This window comes from Zootoca vivipara, chromosome 5 (assembly GCF_963506605.1).
Source record: "Zootoca vivipara chromosome 5, rZooViv1.1, whole genome shotgun sequence".
Classification (NCBI taxonomy): Eukaryota; Metazoa; Chordata; class Lepidosauria; order Squamata; family Lacertidae; genus Zootoca; species Zootoca vivipara.
Genome location: NC_083280.1, coordinates 42,759,912 through 42,776,150, shown reverse-complemented (window position 1 = coordinate 42,776,150; position 16,239 = coordinate 42,759,912). Strand labels below are relative to the sequence as shown.

At 47.6% G+C, this 16,239-nt stretch overlaps 1 protein-coding gene across 1 annotated transcript in view; it reads right to left on the bottom strand.

Annotated features, from left to right (window-relative positions):
• SLIT1 (slit guidance ligand 1) overlaps positions 1-15,076 on the bottom strand; it is a 124,480-nt gene extending 109,404 nt beyond the window's left edge. The window contains exon 1 of the mRNA XM_035133598.2: positions 14,589-15,076. Coding sequence (XP_034989489.2) covers positions 14,589-14,785 — 197 coding nt within the window. The 5' untranslated portion in view covers positions 14,786-15,076. The remainder of the gene's footprint in view (positions 1-14,588) is intronic.
• Positions 15,077-16,239: the final 1,163 nt, after the last annotated feature.

Sequence of the window (16,239 nt, the reverse complement as noted above, 5' to 3'; positions counted from 1 at the left end):
ACCCTGTCTCTATGGCAACAAGGCCCTACGAAGAGAAGAACCTTAGGGCCCTTGTATGTTTTGCCCTGCATGGGAAATGGCAGGTTCTGTTCCTTTCTCTCCACCTCAGGAAAATGCTTCCGGGAGGGCATTTAAAAACAAAACAAAAAACCCTTCCAGAGCACCATGATTTCAGTCCCCTCCCCAAAACAAACACACAGAGAGTCTTTGATCTTTTTTTCTTTTGAAACCCTCTCAAGAGATCCTGTTCACATATTTTCTGCCTCACTTCTCCTTTGGCCCTCTATCTCTGTCCATATCATGAGAAAGCGGCAGAGTTAAGAAACAACCCATCCAGGGAGCCTAAAACTATCCTCCCAGAGCTCTCTTTGTTCTTCCTTCATCTCGCACATCTTCACAAGGAAAACTAATGCTCTGGTTAGCTTTTGTTTCAGGGCTGGAGTCATCCACAGGCAATGGGGATGCCATCAGCTGAGCCCAGACACACAAATGCTTTACGGTATAATGGGTCTCACAGCTATGTCTCTTTCCTCAGTTGCTCACCTCTGGCAGTTCTCCAGGGAACAGAGAAGCCCCCAGTAAACTCTGCATCTGTTCCTGTCTCCTGCCTAGTGACACCAGATGCTTAAAAGCCATTTGCACTTCCCCATCTGGCCAATGAACTTGTCTTCCCCTTGACTGCCTGAAAAGATTCCACCTCTCCTTCTGATTTTGGCAACTGAGACGGAGTCACTCTCTGCGTACAACCCTACTGCTCTATTTAACTGGGGTTGCTCTTCTGAAGTGCTTGCTCCACTACCAGAATCCCTAATAGAAAAAAAAAGCCACTGCGTGTGACAGGTGTCTGGAGTTGCCTCTTTTGTGCTGAGGGAATGACTGAGCAGCAAGGACTTCAGGCACTGTGTTCAGATTTTGGTGCTGTTTGACACCAGACAGAGAACCACCCACATGTACCTGGGCCTTCTTATAGAACAGGCATCCCCAAACTGCGGCCCTCCAGATGTTTTGGCCTACAACTCCCATGATCCCTAGCTAACAGGACCAGTGGTCGGGGAAGATGGGAATTGTAGTCCAAAACATCTGGAGGGCCGAAGTTTGGGGATGCCTCTTATAGAAGCTAGTTGATCTCTTTCTGCCCAGTGATTTTGTCCTCAAGTTCAAGTAGAAACCACATTGCAGCAGACCTGCTCTCAGCCCAATAATTTCTCACTTCAGCAACAGAGAAACTAAAGGTTTCGATGCTTCAGGTTTGTCGGTCTTCTAGACCGAAGCTCCTCTCTACACCTGGCTGCCTTTTCGTCTGTCTGCTCTGGTCTAACAGCTACAGGTACAGTCTCTAGCTTTGTCCAAGGGCCTGCGTCAACCAGCAAGTGTCAGAACCCAGAGTTATTAAGGATGACTCCATCAAAGGGAGCTGGTGTGAGGGGTAAAAAGTAGGGAACAGGTCACATCCAGTGTGAGAGGGCAAGGAACACTCCCCTTGACTTTGGAGATATTGTTGTCACCCTGCCAACCTAAACTTCTGCCCTTTATAGAACGTTACCCGGAACTCAATGTCTGCAGGTAAGGAGGGAGCAACACTGCCATGGCAGGCACCTCACCAGACCTGTGTGCGTAGCAAGCTCTGCACATTCAGCTGCACATTTGAGGCTCTCTGCACATGTTGTAATGAACTTATAGCAGAGAGCCCTGTGTATACAGCTGCACTCTCAGGACGCACATTATAATGAACACACCTAGGCCTGCTTCAGCCAGTCATTGTCTCCCACTAACCTACCTCGCAGGGTTGTTCAGAAGATAGCATGGGGAGAACCACCATGTGCACTGCCCAGAGATCCTCTGGCGATGGACGGACTACAGATAAAATATACTAAATAAATGTCAGGCAGGGGCTTTTGTAAAGCAGAGAGATAAACGCATACAGTCATACCTCAGAAGTCGAACGCCTTGCGAGTCAAATGTTTTGGCTCCCGAATGCCGCAAACCCGGAAGTGACTGTTCTGGTTTTCGAATGTTCTATTGGAACCCAAATGTCCAACGCTGCTTCCGCGGCTTCCAATTGGCTGCAGGAACTTCCTGCAGCCAATCGGAAGCCAAGCCTTGGTTCCCGTATGTTTTGAAAGTCAAATGGATTTCCGGAACGGATTCCGTTCGACTTCTGAGGTACGACTGTATAGGGATTCTACACACTCCCCTCCCCCCACATCCAATAATTATATTGTATATTATAATATATTATAATTATTACCCCTGTATTGGGAAGTTTCTAATATTTGACGTTTTATTATGTTTTTATATGTGTTGGAAGCCACCCAGAGTCTCTGGGGCAGCCCAGGCAGATGGGTGGGGTATAAATAATAAAATAATTACACACACACATATGGAGTATGGTAGGGAGAATTGCAGCCAGTTCTTTTAACTTGTTTTTTTTTTTTTTTTTTGCTGCAAGCAGCAACTGAAGTCCCATTCACTGAGAAGCTCAAAATCATTGGAGAAATGCCTCGTAGTGTTGCTGTAAGAAATGGTGTAGCAAACGCACTCTGCAGCAGAGTCACAAACTGCCACGTCTGGGGACCACAGTATCTGCTTTGTAGGTAGAACAGCAGACAATAGGCCCACAATATTCATTAGGAAATCACCAAGGGTTAATTTGGATGAATGAAATGTTTACTGGAGCCATAGGTGTAATAAAATCCATTACTGTTACAAATAAAAGTTTTATTATTTGGTAATGGTTCCATACATACATGTGAGCATACACACGCACATGCACTGACAGAGATTATGACCGTCCACCCACAGAAAGCTCATTCTCTGTTGGCTCTCACATCACAGCTGCTTCCCCTTGGCAATCCCTCCCTGGAAAGTGATCACTGTTTCTACCCCTCCACTCAAAATTCATCCAGATCCTGTCCCTGTGACACACACACACACACACACGACCAGGCTAAGTAGCAGCATTCCCTCTGCCAACATGTGCTTTGACTAGCTGTCTTGAAAGGCGCAGCATGGCCAGTATAGAACTAACAGATTTTCTCAGTTTGGGGGATGCAACTTGAGCTGAAACAGGCAGTTTCAAGAACCAAGCTCCTGCTTCGAGAAGTTGAGCTGGGGCTGGTTGTGTGTTTACTTGCCTATGTTGATTTTCTTGTATGTTTTCAGGAAAACCAACAAAACACATTTCGAAGGAGAAGAGGAAGAGGAAGAGGAAGAGGAAGAGGAAGAGGAAGAGGAAGAGGAAGAAGAAGAAGAAGAAGAAGAAGAAGAAGAAGAAGAAGAAGAAGAAGAAGAAGAAGAAGAAGAAGAAGCTGGAGGAAGGCTTGTTGATCTATTCTACAAGCAACTTTTTTTGCTGAAATGGAAAGAGCACTGAAAAAAACATTTAAGAAACAATGTGTGGTTCAGTGGCTAAGAAGCCTTGCCCAGAGGGTTATTTGTGGGCTAAGAAAAAACCTGTTCTGCACTCCCCAAAGAATGAAATACAAATAATAACTAAACCCCTTTCACACTTACTCAAAGTACGTGCAGCTAAGCTACATTTACAAGGGCCACTGTGGCACACTTAAGGCAAGTATATATCTATATTTTAAAATGTGCCATAAAACAGAGGGCAGAATTGTATTTGTAGGGAGCAACTCGACCTGCTGCTGGGAAGTGTCCCCTGGAGGCAAATCCTGTTGCTTTACTGCCCATTATTGAGGCTTCCTTCATGCCTGGGATGATCCATCCCTGCTAACAACCTCGGCTTCCATCAATACAAACACTGCATAGTTTTTAAACTAATATTTTTCCAGCATGCAATTCCATGGAGAGGCGAACACAGCGTTGCCATGGCAATGCATAGACAGCATCTGCCTGGGAAGTAGCTGAAGGGAGAAACTGGAATAGAATTGCAAATTCCCCACAACCCAGGGAAGGATGTGAGGGAAAGGAAATGCAACATGACTGCCAGTGTGATCCACCACAAGCCTACCACGCTGTTTCAACACGGGAGCACCTTCTGCCAAGCTAGGAAGCTCCCTGGTGGGATCTGAACTCCCATTTCAGCTAGATAAGCTAGATGTACTTGCCTGCCTGCCTTGTCCGTCTGTCTCACTCACTCACTCACTCATTCACTCACTCACATAAAGTCCAATAGGAAACCAGAGGGCCTGTTATTCATTTGCTACTTGCTATGCCTAGCTTACTGCAATACATCAATGTGAACATATGTGAGCGAATACTGGGAAAGGGGACCTTCTCTTGGCTCCTAACCATTGCAATACAAACTCTCCCCCTCCCCAGTAGTACCACAAAGTGACAGAAGCGGAAAATAAGGAAATATTTCCCTTGAAATCTGATCCATTTACCTAGGCACACAATACTAACAAGCACAGAAATTCAGAACTTGCGGCAGTGCTAGCAAAGCAGGATCCCAATGCCCCTCAACCAATTCTTGCCCCCAAGCAGCTTCTTTGGAATTGATGCCAGCTCAATCCCAAGGCTGCTGGCATGCCATTGGCAATCCTGTGCCCAGTTCCAAAGCAATAGGAGGAAAGAGCCCGAAACCTCAATCATCTGGGTGGCTAAATGCTATCCAAGCATGCTCACACACTCCCCTCTCTCTCTATATATACACACACACACAAAACCTTATTTCTATGTTTTAGGTTGCAGGCTGGAGTCTGAGAGCTGCCAAAGCTGTGAAATGCTTCTGGGTTCATTCCAGCACCACACCTGCCATTCTGCTCTGTGCAGCATGGCTGGCATTAAATGTGGGCAGAAGGCAGTCTTTTACCATTCCAATTTTACAGTCTCATGCTTCCCTTTTGAGCAGCATCCTACACTCTGCGGATTTCTTGCCTAATCCGTCCAGAGATGCTGGATTAAGGAGACACTCGACCCTCAAAGTCTCTGCAGCAGCCTGTCACTATTCAAACAGCAAGCAACTTGGAATGGAACATACGGGGATCGGTGAAGCCGCACGATAAGAGACAGCTTTACTCTGACAAAAAGGGAGAGCGGGAACATACTGCAACTGTTGCCTAGATTAGGTGATGGCTGTGGCAGCACACATATTGCACAAGGGAAGCAGCATGCCATGAAACAGGGATACAAGACAAGAGGAAAGGGTAGGAAAGAGAGCTTCGCTAGACTATGGAAGTGACAGGTGTGAATCGTGGGGAAGAGGCTGCTCAGTTTTAAACTCTTGAGAACACATGAAGTAAGACCATAAGAAAGTCCCTGCTGGATCAGGCCAAAGACCTGTCGAGTCCAACATTCTGTGCTCATGGTGGCCAACCAGGTCCCTGTGGAAAGCTTAGCAGTAGCATGGCACTTCCAAAGGGCCGTCCCTTCCGTTAGGCAGACTGGGGCGCAGTCATTTTCATCCCTCAGATGCCCATTTGCTTGCCTTGCTACCTGCCCATCACTGCCACCCGCTTTTCTTTTTGGGGGGGGCTCTCCAGAGTGCCCACTGCATCCCTGGACTTTGCTCTGAGGGCAGCATTTTGGGTCACGTGATCCAGAGGGGTACATTCAGTGTAACACAGGACAGAATGGGGATGAGTTCAGAAGATACTATGTGGATGGGGCAGAAGAACCTACATGCTTAATTGTCTATGGCAGTGGTTCCCAATTAACTAAGTACAGAGAACGCCCTGTTTTTCATAAGCCAAGCCATGGAACCCCTACTTTTGAAAATGCTGATATATCTGTGATACTTTCTGTAATGTGAATGGTGCCACCATACCCTCCAACACATCCTAGAGCAAAACTGGATCGTGGGTCTTCCACACGAGTCATGTGACCCATGCAAGAGCATGGTGCCCCAAAATGGGATATCCTGGCCATTTGATGGGTATGTGCCACAGACCTCTTGGGGTCCGCAAACCACTAATTGGGAACCACTGGTCTATGGCATAAGGTAGCTTTAGGAGAGAATTGTTCTGTAATTTATTCTTGCATTATATAAAGAACATCTACATTTGATGTATCCCAATGTATCTACATGAGGTTTAATTTCTGGAATGTACAAAACCTAATTTACACATGTGGGCCATTTCAACACTTAAATATTCAAGTCCTCTCAGCAGGCTGCCATGATTTAGAGAACAATAGTTTTAAGGCATCAAGAACAGGCTTCAGTTAGACAAACACCTTCCGTGTGAATCACAGTGAAATTTGAAGGGGGAAAAAAACTTATCTTGAAAAGCTTTTGAAGCACAATGATTTACATAAACAAAGACAGTCCAGAGCTGAATAATGGTTCAATGTATATTCTGGCCCATCAGTATGGGGACATAAGAGTCACTGTAGCTTGGTCATTTCCCACGCCTTTCTGGCAACATGTGAAGAGAAGAAATACATGCACAGGCTGCCTGAAAAATGGCCACTTCCCATTCTGACATTGCTCTGCTGGTGACGCTGCAGAGGAAAGCTACCATGTCCATGTCCATGTCCATTGGCCTGGTTGTTTCCTTTCCATCATTGCCAAAGCAGCATAAGGAGCACCACTGCCTCCTGTCCATTTAGGTTTTAAAAGAATTGGGCCTTTCACAATGTTTGGGTTTTGTTTCGAACAAGGGTTCATTTTTCACTAGGTAAGTTGTCAACTGACCATATGCCATGCATGCCATACCTCTAAGACCAAAAATACTGTGTCACAGGCTCTGCTTCTGACCAGAACATCTAGACTGAGTGTAACTTCCTGACATTGTGCCTGTCAGTGGTGGCTAAAGGCTGCACTCCTAGGTCCACTCACTGGGGATTAAGCCCCAGTGAACTCAAAGGGACTTCTGAGTAGACATGGGTAGCTTTGCACTGCTAAGTCAAAGCTTAGGGTGGCATTCAATGCTAGTCCTACTCAGAATAAACCCACTGAAGTCAATGAATATGACTTTCTTAAATACAACCTGAGAGGGAAGAATTCAACGTCGCACTAAACCAGTTTCAACAGCACAAGTATTTTTGCTTGCCCAGCAGAAGAACCTCACATCTCCTCCTCCTCCTGCGTACTGTTCAATGGATTATCCCGACCCCCACAGGACTGATTTGATGGGGATGGCACAGAGGGAGAGAGTGGAAAGCCCCACCACTCTAGGAGGAGCCCTTGTGAGGGCTCCTGCTAGCAAACCCACTCATTTGAATCTGGTCCTTAGTGTTTAGCCAATAGCATGTTTGCATTATTTTATTTTCTGTGCCTGGTTCTATGCCTGTCAAACTGTGGGTACTGGGTATGAAATTTAAATTGGTTTTAGTATCTTGCAGGATATAGTTTGTTCTGAACAGCATGATAACATTTTAAGATTGTTGTTGCTTCTCACATGCATTGCTTTTCTGCCAAAATATTGCCCTCCACACACCTTTACAAGCTTGAGATTTATTTATTACTTAAGATAGGCAACATGATGGGACACAGGTTTAAAGAGTGGGTCCCATATGTTTCCATCACTGGGAAACAGCCAAAGAGAAACAAAAATTTATATACGTAAGCGGCACCTAGAGATCTAGCTTCAGTGATCAGAAGCCGCTTCTCTCAAAAACAAAAATAAAACATGCACAATGCAATATTTTAGCTGCCCAGGCAGGACAACAGTGGCAACTGCCCAAAGAACTAGAGAAATATAGTATTTCAAATCAGGCAAAAGCAGGGTGGGGTAGAGAGGAAGTGAATATTATCTCATAGATGGCCAAAATTAGGAAGTGTTTGCTCAAGGCTCAGCGGTTTTTGTTGTCAAACTTTCAGTTTGTCGCCGTTAAGGGAAGATCGTTCCTCCACTGCAAAAATGCAAAACTCGGACCAGGGGGAACCAATTTAAGAGTTATTGGTTCCGTTCAGATATCACGCTAAACCATTGGTTGTGCTTACCATATCGTAGAACTCAAAATGTACAAGCAAACCAAGATGCAGAAATGTTTGTCTCCTTTTGTTATCCCACACACACACACACACACACACACACACACACACACACACACACGACACATACACACAGCTTCATAAATTCCTAAGTTCACTCCTGTCTCCATGGTGCAGCAACCTCTCTATAGACAGACTGATGGCCGTAACTATGGTTTGTAAATATAAATATGCCGGGCCATGGTTTAACAGCCCACTTCAAATCATTGTTTCTGATTCTGGTTGCTGGCAGATCACAAGCCATGGTTTGTCCAGTAGCCGAGTACATGCTGAGGTGCAGCTCTGAAGCCACAATCTAACACTAGTGCTGTTGATTTTTGCCAGGATAGAGGGGCAGTGAGATTGGGAATGTGTGGGTGCAGCTGAAGCAGTCTGAGATGGATGGCAACAGTCCCACTGATGCAACTACGTGTCCCCAAACGCACTGCCAACCCGCCCCAAGCCAGATAAAGCAGTAGAAATGCCATCATCAAGAGGACGGTTCTTCCCCCCACACAAGCTGCCACTGAGTTTGTCAATTCAGACATGAAGACAAACTGTGATTAAGCTTCATTAAGCATGGCCTGGCATGATGTCCGAATTGTGCCACCATACCTTTAGCCTTCAGCCTTGAGCCATCTTTTCATCGCATCAGACTAAGGGCTGATTTCTACAGCACATTTGCTTCTCTGAATAAACACCTGCATTCTTTTTCAAAGTATGAATCTGCTTGGGCATTATAGCATGTTAACAAGCCTTTGCAGATCCAACCAGCAGCAATTACAGCAACTGGATAAAGTGCCAAAGTGATCAGAGGAATTGCTTCCAGCTGTATCCATTATTACCAAATTTATACTTTACATCTGCCCACGTGGTTGTGCTTTTTGTTTCTGTTTGAGAAGAAAAAAACCTCTATTCCATAAGCATACCTGTATTACAAATCAGCCCTGAGTGCTCACTGGAAGGACAGACCCTGAAGCTGAGGCTCCAATACTTTGGCCACCTCATGAGAAGAGAAGACTCCCTGGAAAAGACCCTGATGTTGGGAAAGATTGAGAGCACTAGGAGAAGGGGACGACAGAGGATGAGATGGCTGGACAGTGTTCTCGAAGCTACGAACATGAGTTTGACCAAACTGCGGGAGGCAGTGGAAGACAGGAGTGCCTGGCGTTCAACGAAGAGTTGAACATGACTAAATGACTAAACAACAACAACAACAACAACAACATTACAACAAATTACAATGCATTTAACATTTAAATATTAGATTTAGCATATATTAGGAATCTTAGGGTGGATTGTATAAATATATAATAAAGTGAATAAAGCTGCTAGCCATCATTTTTCATCTAAACCTTTCATGGATTATGAACACCTAATTAACTAAATAAATGCATAAAATCTACACCTTGCCCTGAAATGTGTAATTCTCTCTTCACATATTGAGTTACCAGATATCATTTACCAATAGCTTCTCAAAAGAAAAAATCCCATTTCCCTTTAGCATAACTGTTAGCTTAATACAGTAGATAAACTATTCAACTAAACATATGTCCAATGTTATTGTATGCCCAAAGGAAAGTTTGAGTGTTCTACAGAAAGAGAGAAGGCAGATAGCATTAAATGGGCCTAACTGTTAAATATACCCAACTCAATCTCCTCCCCACAGTTGTTTTTGTCCAAAATTGTGTGACAAAATGATTTCTCTGCACACACAATTCCACATCATTCAGTTAACTGTGTTGTGTTTCAATCCTCTGTGTTGACAAAGGATCCTTTGAAGTTTGAACATTTGCAGCAAATCAGAACCAACCAACTATAATCCTCTCTTCTATGGTTGTGTATACACATGTAGCCTTTGAAGTGGACAGGGATTCCCCCCCCCCCCACCAGTGGGCTTTTGTACATTATGGTCTGCAATTGTACACACCTTCATACAACAAATGTTATCTAAAGTAGCAGTTATCATCTGTGCAATTTGTAGAGTGTTAGAAACTCAAATATATAAGCTAGGTGGCAAATGGCTCCTTAAACCAGGGTCACAGTCACCAAAACAGAATGCCTAGTTGCTGTTTAGGGGATAGACAACTCAAAAGTTGTATTTTTCAATATGACTTTTTGGTTCCTGAAATTCATTCTGATTGTGCAGATAAAATATAACAGACAGAATTCTACAGGACGCGTTGCTAGTGTTTGAAAATAGTCATGATCCAAGGATTCCCAGGCATGCCCCTCCAGATGGTGGAGACATCAAGTGACCCTAGCGCCCGGGCATCTTCACTTGGTCACAAGTAGCTGATAGCCAGGTGCAAAATGAGCCTGGTGCCTGGCGAATTTTGAATGCTGTTTCTACATGCAGGTGGGCATGTTTTCAGACTAGTGGTCAATAGTGTTCTCTATACCCCTCCTGTCAATTAGTGTTTCCACAGAATAAATAGAATAAGAATAAGAATAAATAAATAAGAATACATATTTTTAACTGCCTTTTGAAAGAGAGGGACTAAATGCTGGTATAATGATTTTCAGAAGTTATATAAGGGTATAAAGAGACAGCTAGGTTGCTGTACTGTTTCCTATTTGCTTCTTTCATTCATAGACAAGGTGAGCTTGATGAGGGGGAGCAGCACAGCCCTGCAACAGCAAGTAGGCCTGTACCAACAGGTGACCTGAAAAAGCGCTCTCTTGTGCACACATGCATGCTGCAAGCACTTGAGAAGCACATTCTTGGCACAAAACTGTTCATAACCATTCCAGTAGAATGTGCTTTAGGTTGCCATATAGTGTGGGATAGGGATAGGGATAGCATTGTATGTGCAGCATTACGAAAAGGCACCAGCATCCAGCACTGAATGCACATTATTGCACAGTGTGTACACACCCAAATCTTTCATTGACTGGGATCAACAGGGCAAGGTAACACCTCTGGATTAGAATCATAGACTCTGAGTATCATCTAGTTCAACCTCCTGCAGTCCAGGAGTATGCAGCTGCTACATATAGGGACTGAACCTGCAACTTTGGCTTTATCAGCACCACACTCTAACCAATCGAGTTAGAGATATTTAATGGTCAGATTTCTCATTAGATGGTGGAAGGAAGTTTTCAGTGTTTTTGTAATTCTAACACCTTTCCCCATCCCATTTCTTTCTCAAGGAGGGATGTCGATAAAACTTCTGGGGTCAGTCTATGTGTGGGATACAGGGAAGGTGTATCCCTCTTTATGCAGAGTGAGAGAGAGTTTGGATTTGATATCCCGCTTTATCACTACCCGAAGGAGTCTCAAAGCGGCTAACAATCTCCTTTCCCCTCCTCCCCCACGACACCCTGTGATGTGGGTGGGGCTGAGAGACTTCAAAGAAGTGTGACTAGCCCAAGGTCACCCAGCAGCTGCATGTGGAGGAGCGGAGATGCGAACCCGGCTCCCCAGATTACGAGTCTACCGCTCTTAATCACTACACCACACTGGTGGGTAGGTCTTACCCTCTCAACGGGCCGTCCCGCCCACCTGTCAAAGTTAGTCCATGGAAGAGTGAGACAGATAAAGAATCTAGCCCCCTTGGCCAAAAAGATTCCCCACCTCTGAAGTAGGATGACCATGAGAAGTAGTGCTCCAACTGTGACAACTGAGGTCCCTCTTGTCAAACCAGGAATGGTAGCCCTTCCTGGTGTTCTGGCATTTCAGATCTGAGCCAGGTTTAGTGCATGTGGGCAGCACACTCATTCTATACTCACAAAGCAGCTCCCCGTGGCTGTGCCATGATAACAACTTCAATGAATGTAATTAAGGTGCCAGAGAAGGAAATGCTGTTAAAGAAGGTGCCCTTTTAAAGAAGGTGTCCCGCAGTGCTACTACTAACTGAGTTCACCAAGCTTGCTTTGTTGTGCATAGGAGCATCTAGGGCCCTGACCTAATTAGGCTCACTCTGAGGGCATTAATTGGTTTGTAGAAGAAATGATAATAGGAATGGGTGGATTGCCTTGTAGGAGATCCTCACAACGGACCAGGCTTGCCTTAGTGCCTGGGATGTGGCTTCTGAAACTCTTAGAATCTGCAGTACTTCAAGGGGAGGGAGGACTGTTGTGCTCCCACTGTACTGCTGCGCTTGGGGCTGGGTGGGTGGATCATATCCCCATGCTTGGCCCAATAATGAGCTCACATGAGAGCAAAGAAGATGATAGCCAGAAGCAGGAAAGCTTTGGTGCCTTGATGTGGAGTTTTCTTGTACCATGCTGACCAGAGACAAGATGTTACCCTCACAAGAGACCAGGAAAAGGGCTGCATCTAAATAAAATTGCTATAATTACCCACTGCGAGAATATTCATGGTCCGGTACTGCCTTTTATGCAAAGTTGCTTAACTTCAGGTTTAGCATCTCTCTGGGTAGCTAAGGGAGCACCCCCTGCCCACCAGGTTTCTGCTGCACCTGATGCTCATAGGAATCTTCCACATTCACATTTTACACCACATGCCATCACCATTCTTTTCTAGGTTACCCTGCAGTCAAGCATAAATCTGAAAGAGTATCCTACACATGAAGCCCCATCCCAGCCTGTCTGGCGACGGAGGGAGACATTCCTCAGAGGAGATCAAGAGACAGCAAATTGGGGGGTGGTGGTGGGGGAGAGCAGTAGGTCAGCCTTCCTCCCCCTCCAGATGTTTGGGACCGCAACAAGCTGTACTTGTCCAGGGCTGACGTGAGTTGTAGTCCAAGCCATCTGGAGAGCGCCAGGTTGGGGAAGGTTGGAGGGAGGCTAAGAAGAGAGACTAAGGGGCTTAAGCAGAGGCTCTGGGGGAGCCCAGACAGCAATTGCACAGGAGCTGCAAGGCAGGCTCAAGGGTCCTGACTCTCTCCTACAGACTTTGTCCATTGCGTTTCAAGCTGCTTTCTGCATAAAAGCAGAAAAGAAACGGAAAGAATCGCAAGGCCTTAAGAGGTGCAAGGAGGGGATATCCTGCTTGACTGCAATAAATCCAACCACTCAGCCCCCTTGTTTCCCCCCAGCCTAAACAGCACGTTCCAGTGCTGCATTCTGGTGAATTATTTAGCATCCCCTCCAGCTTTTTACTTCCCTTTGCACCCCCCACCAAAGCAATGGACACAGTCAGGCTGCTGCTGCTGCGGAGGAATGAGGAGCATTCCAGCCAGCATTAAGTAAGTGTGTAATGAGGAGGGGTGTGTGTGTGCGTTAATGATCAGCCCCTGTTCCAGTTGAGCTCCCATTCCCTCCCCTCCCCTCCTGCCTTTATTCTGGATAATTCAGAACCTCACATGCAGAGATGAAAGGCACACACAGTGCCTGGGCTGCCATTCCCTTGTCTGTCTCTTCCACCCCATGTTCAACCCCCTCCCCACTCGATCTCCCCTTTATCTGCCTGGTATTCTGCTTTTGCCATGGATATTGCCTGAGTGGGAAGGGTTGATCATGGGGAGAGGATTTCTCCCCCCCCCACCCCATGGATCCTCTTTCTTCACCCCTCATTAAACTGCGGAAAGAGGGGGCAAAGGGAGAGATGGGAAAGGACAGCCACCAGGGCTGCAGGCTTGGCTAGAGACAGCAAACCCCCTAATGTAAGGATTTGGAAGAGGAGGCAAGGGACACTCAAGACTCCATGGTCCAGATTCCATCCTCCACACCCTCCTCCTCCAGCTGCTCCACAGAGCTCCTCTGTCTTAAAGGTCACATCCACATTTCAAGCCCGTTTCTTCCCCCAGAGAATCCTGGGAGCTGTAGTTTGCTAAGGGTTCTGGGAATTGTAGCTCGGGGCATGCAATTTGCAGTTCGCAGGATTATTTGGGGAAAATAAATGTATAGTGTGGGTGCAGCCTTGTCAGATAACACTTACGTGGTGTGGCCAGTTATATAAGGGGTAGGAAACTACGCTCCTCAAGAGGACTTGACTCTCGTAGGACGCCCCCCAAAAGGCATCCATCTAGCTCCACAGAAGAGGAGGCAGTTTCCTCAGAGAGTCTTACTAGAGCGGACAGAACACGAACACACACACACACAGTGCATGCAGATAAGTGGAGAAAATAAGCAGCCCTCGCCAGCCGGCCCACAGGAGATTCACACCCGCGTGAACGCGCCAGCACACACATACGCGTCCACGGTGCATGCTCCCCGTTTCTGGAACCTTGCCGAGCAGCCAGCTCGTGCAGCTAAAGTTAGCCTGGTCCCGGGCATCTCACGCGTTGCAAGGAGGCGCAGCACAATGGCCGGATCGCGCCCAGCAGGAATTCCCCCCCCCCGACCCGCGCTGCTCTAAACCTGACCCGGACCTGCAGGCCACCGGACTCTGGTGCACGTGTGAGAGACGGGGTGGGTTGGGGAGACGTTACACACCCACCCAATGGTTTGGGAGGGGGGCACACCCGCACGGGGGCGCGCCGCAGTTCCCTAACAAAGGCAATCGAGTGATTGTTCCCGGAGACCCCGAAGGGATCTGCGGCGGCTGCCTCAGCCCGACCCAACTCCCTCCCCACGTCCCTACTTCCCCCAGAGGGATCATTGTCTGCCCCCCATCTCGGACCGTCTGAGCGCGTCTCGCAGTGGCACATCCTAAGCGGCTGGGCTCCATTGTGAGGGCGGGAGAGGGGGTGTGGCGGCCGGCACCGGCGGATCCCCTACCCGAGAGAGGGGCCACCCCAAGGACCCCCCGGGGTCGCAAATGTCTCCCCCTCCGAGGCACGCGATCCTCCCCAGCACTTACAGCCTTTCTGCACTCCTCGGGATGTTCTTGGGGACGCTGCGGAGCCCCAGTCCGTGACAGTCGACGGTGGTGCCGCTGCAGGCGCACGGCGCGGGACAGGCGCTCGCCCGGACCCGGCAAAAGGCCGCCCAGGCCAAGAGGCAGGCTCCCGCCCGCAGCCACACGCCGCCCGACGCCGCTCGCTTCACGGGAGCCATGCTGCCTGCGCTGGCTAGCGAGGGGCTGCCCCGCACATGATCGCACGGCGCGCTCGCCGAGGCGGCGTGGAGTGGAGAGGCTGCCTTCTGGCGCAGGCGGGCGATCCCGGCTTCTGCTTCTTCCACTTCGCGCCTTCGTCGCCTGTCCGGGTCACAGGAGGAAAAAGCCCCGGCCGCCCAGGAGGGTTAAGCACAGGAACACGCGCTGCCTTCGCGTCTCCCTGCCTCGCTCTCAAAGACACACATCGAGAGCCCTCGTCTCATCCATCAAGCCCAGACAGCAGGAGCAGCCTTGGCTCCGCCCCCGTCCCCCCTTCAGTCTCCTCACCCGCCTCGGGCGCCCAGATCTCTCCCCGCCACCCACCCACCCACCCTCTTCTCCGACAGAGGGCCGGGAGGGGGCGAAACGGGACAAGAAAGGCGCGCACTGTCTGCCCAGGGAAGCAGAGAGGAGGCTCCCACTTAACGCACTCGCGGAACCACCAGCCAACTGGCAAGACACCTCCGCGGAAGAGAGAGCTATACACTCGCGTGTACACACACGTACGTACACACACACCCAAGACCCAGCGAAGCACACGCTCTGAGAGTCTGTCGTGGAGAGACGCAGTCACGCGTCTTGTAAAGATGCACATAGAGAAAAATAGGCGAAGAGCGTCCCAAAGTAGCATGCCAGACACAGAGGCCCAGGGAAGGAGAGTCGCCCTCCTCACTCAGACACACACACACAATGGGGTTGAGCTGTCCTTGGATAGTCATTTGTGGTAAACAGGTTTTTTTGTGTGTGATTTCTGTTGATAGGTTGTATTTTGATGTAAAACTCTCTGAGGTCACAATCCGATCTATACAAGAACACAAAACCATATTGGCTTTTTCCACCATCTCACGCCATCAATGAGTGCACCCAACTCCCCTTGAATAAATGCATGCTTTTGGCTTATTAGCTCAATTGCTAGGGTGGTGTAAATTTCAAAGGAAGACTCTTCTGAAGTGAATTGGCAAGCTAGGGTGCTTTGCCCTTTTAGGAACAGAAGGGAATCTGAGAACACCCTGAGCTTTCAGTATGAATGGAGCTGAAAAACAAAGGGATGTAACCTTAAGATACCTGGAATCGCATCAGCTTCTCAGGTGTAGTAGTGCTGTGTGTGTGTGTGTGTGTGTGTGTGTGTGTTTGTTTAATCTACAGGAAACTAGACTATCCACAGCTGCTGGGGTTTGGAATTTAACTTGAATGTGGTCAAACTGATGATGAGAGAATGGGGTCCACATATGTCCTTTCCTTACCTTACCTTACCTTACCTTACCTTACCTTACCTTACCGTACCTATATATGACACTACCTTTTGGATATTCACATGTAAATGATTGCCCAAGCCCAATACCAGGCCACCACTGATTACCTCTCTACTCCTATATTGACTGTTGATGTCTGATGTTACAGACAGGTAACACAC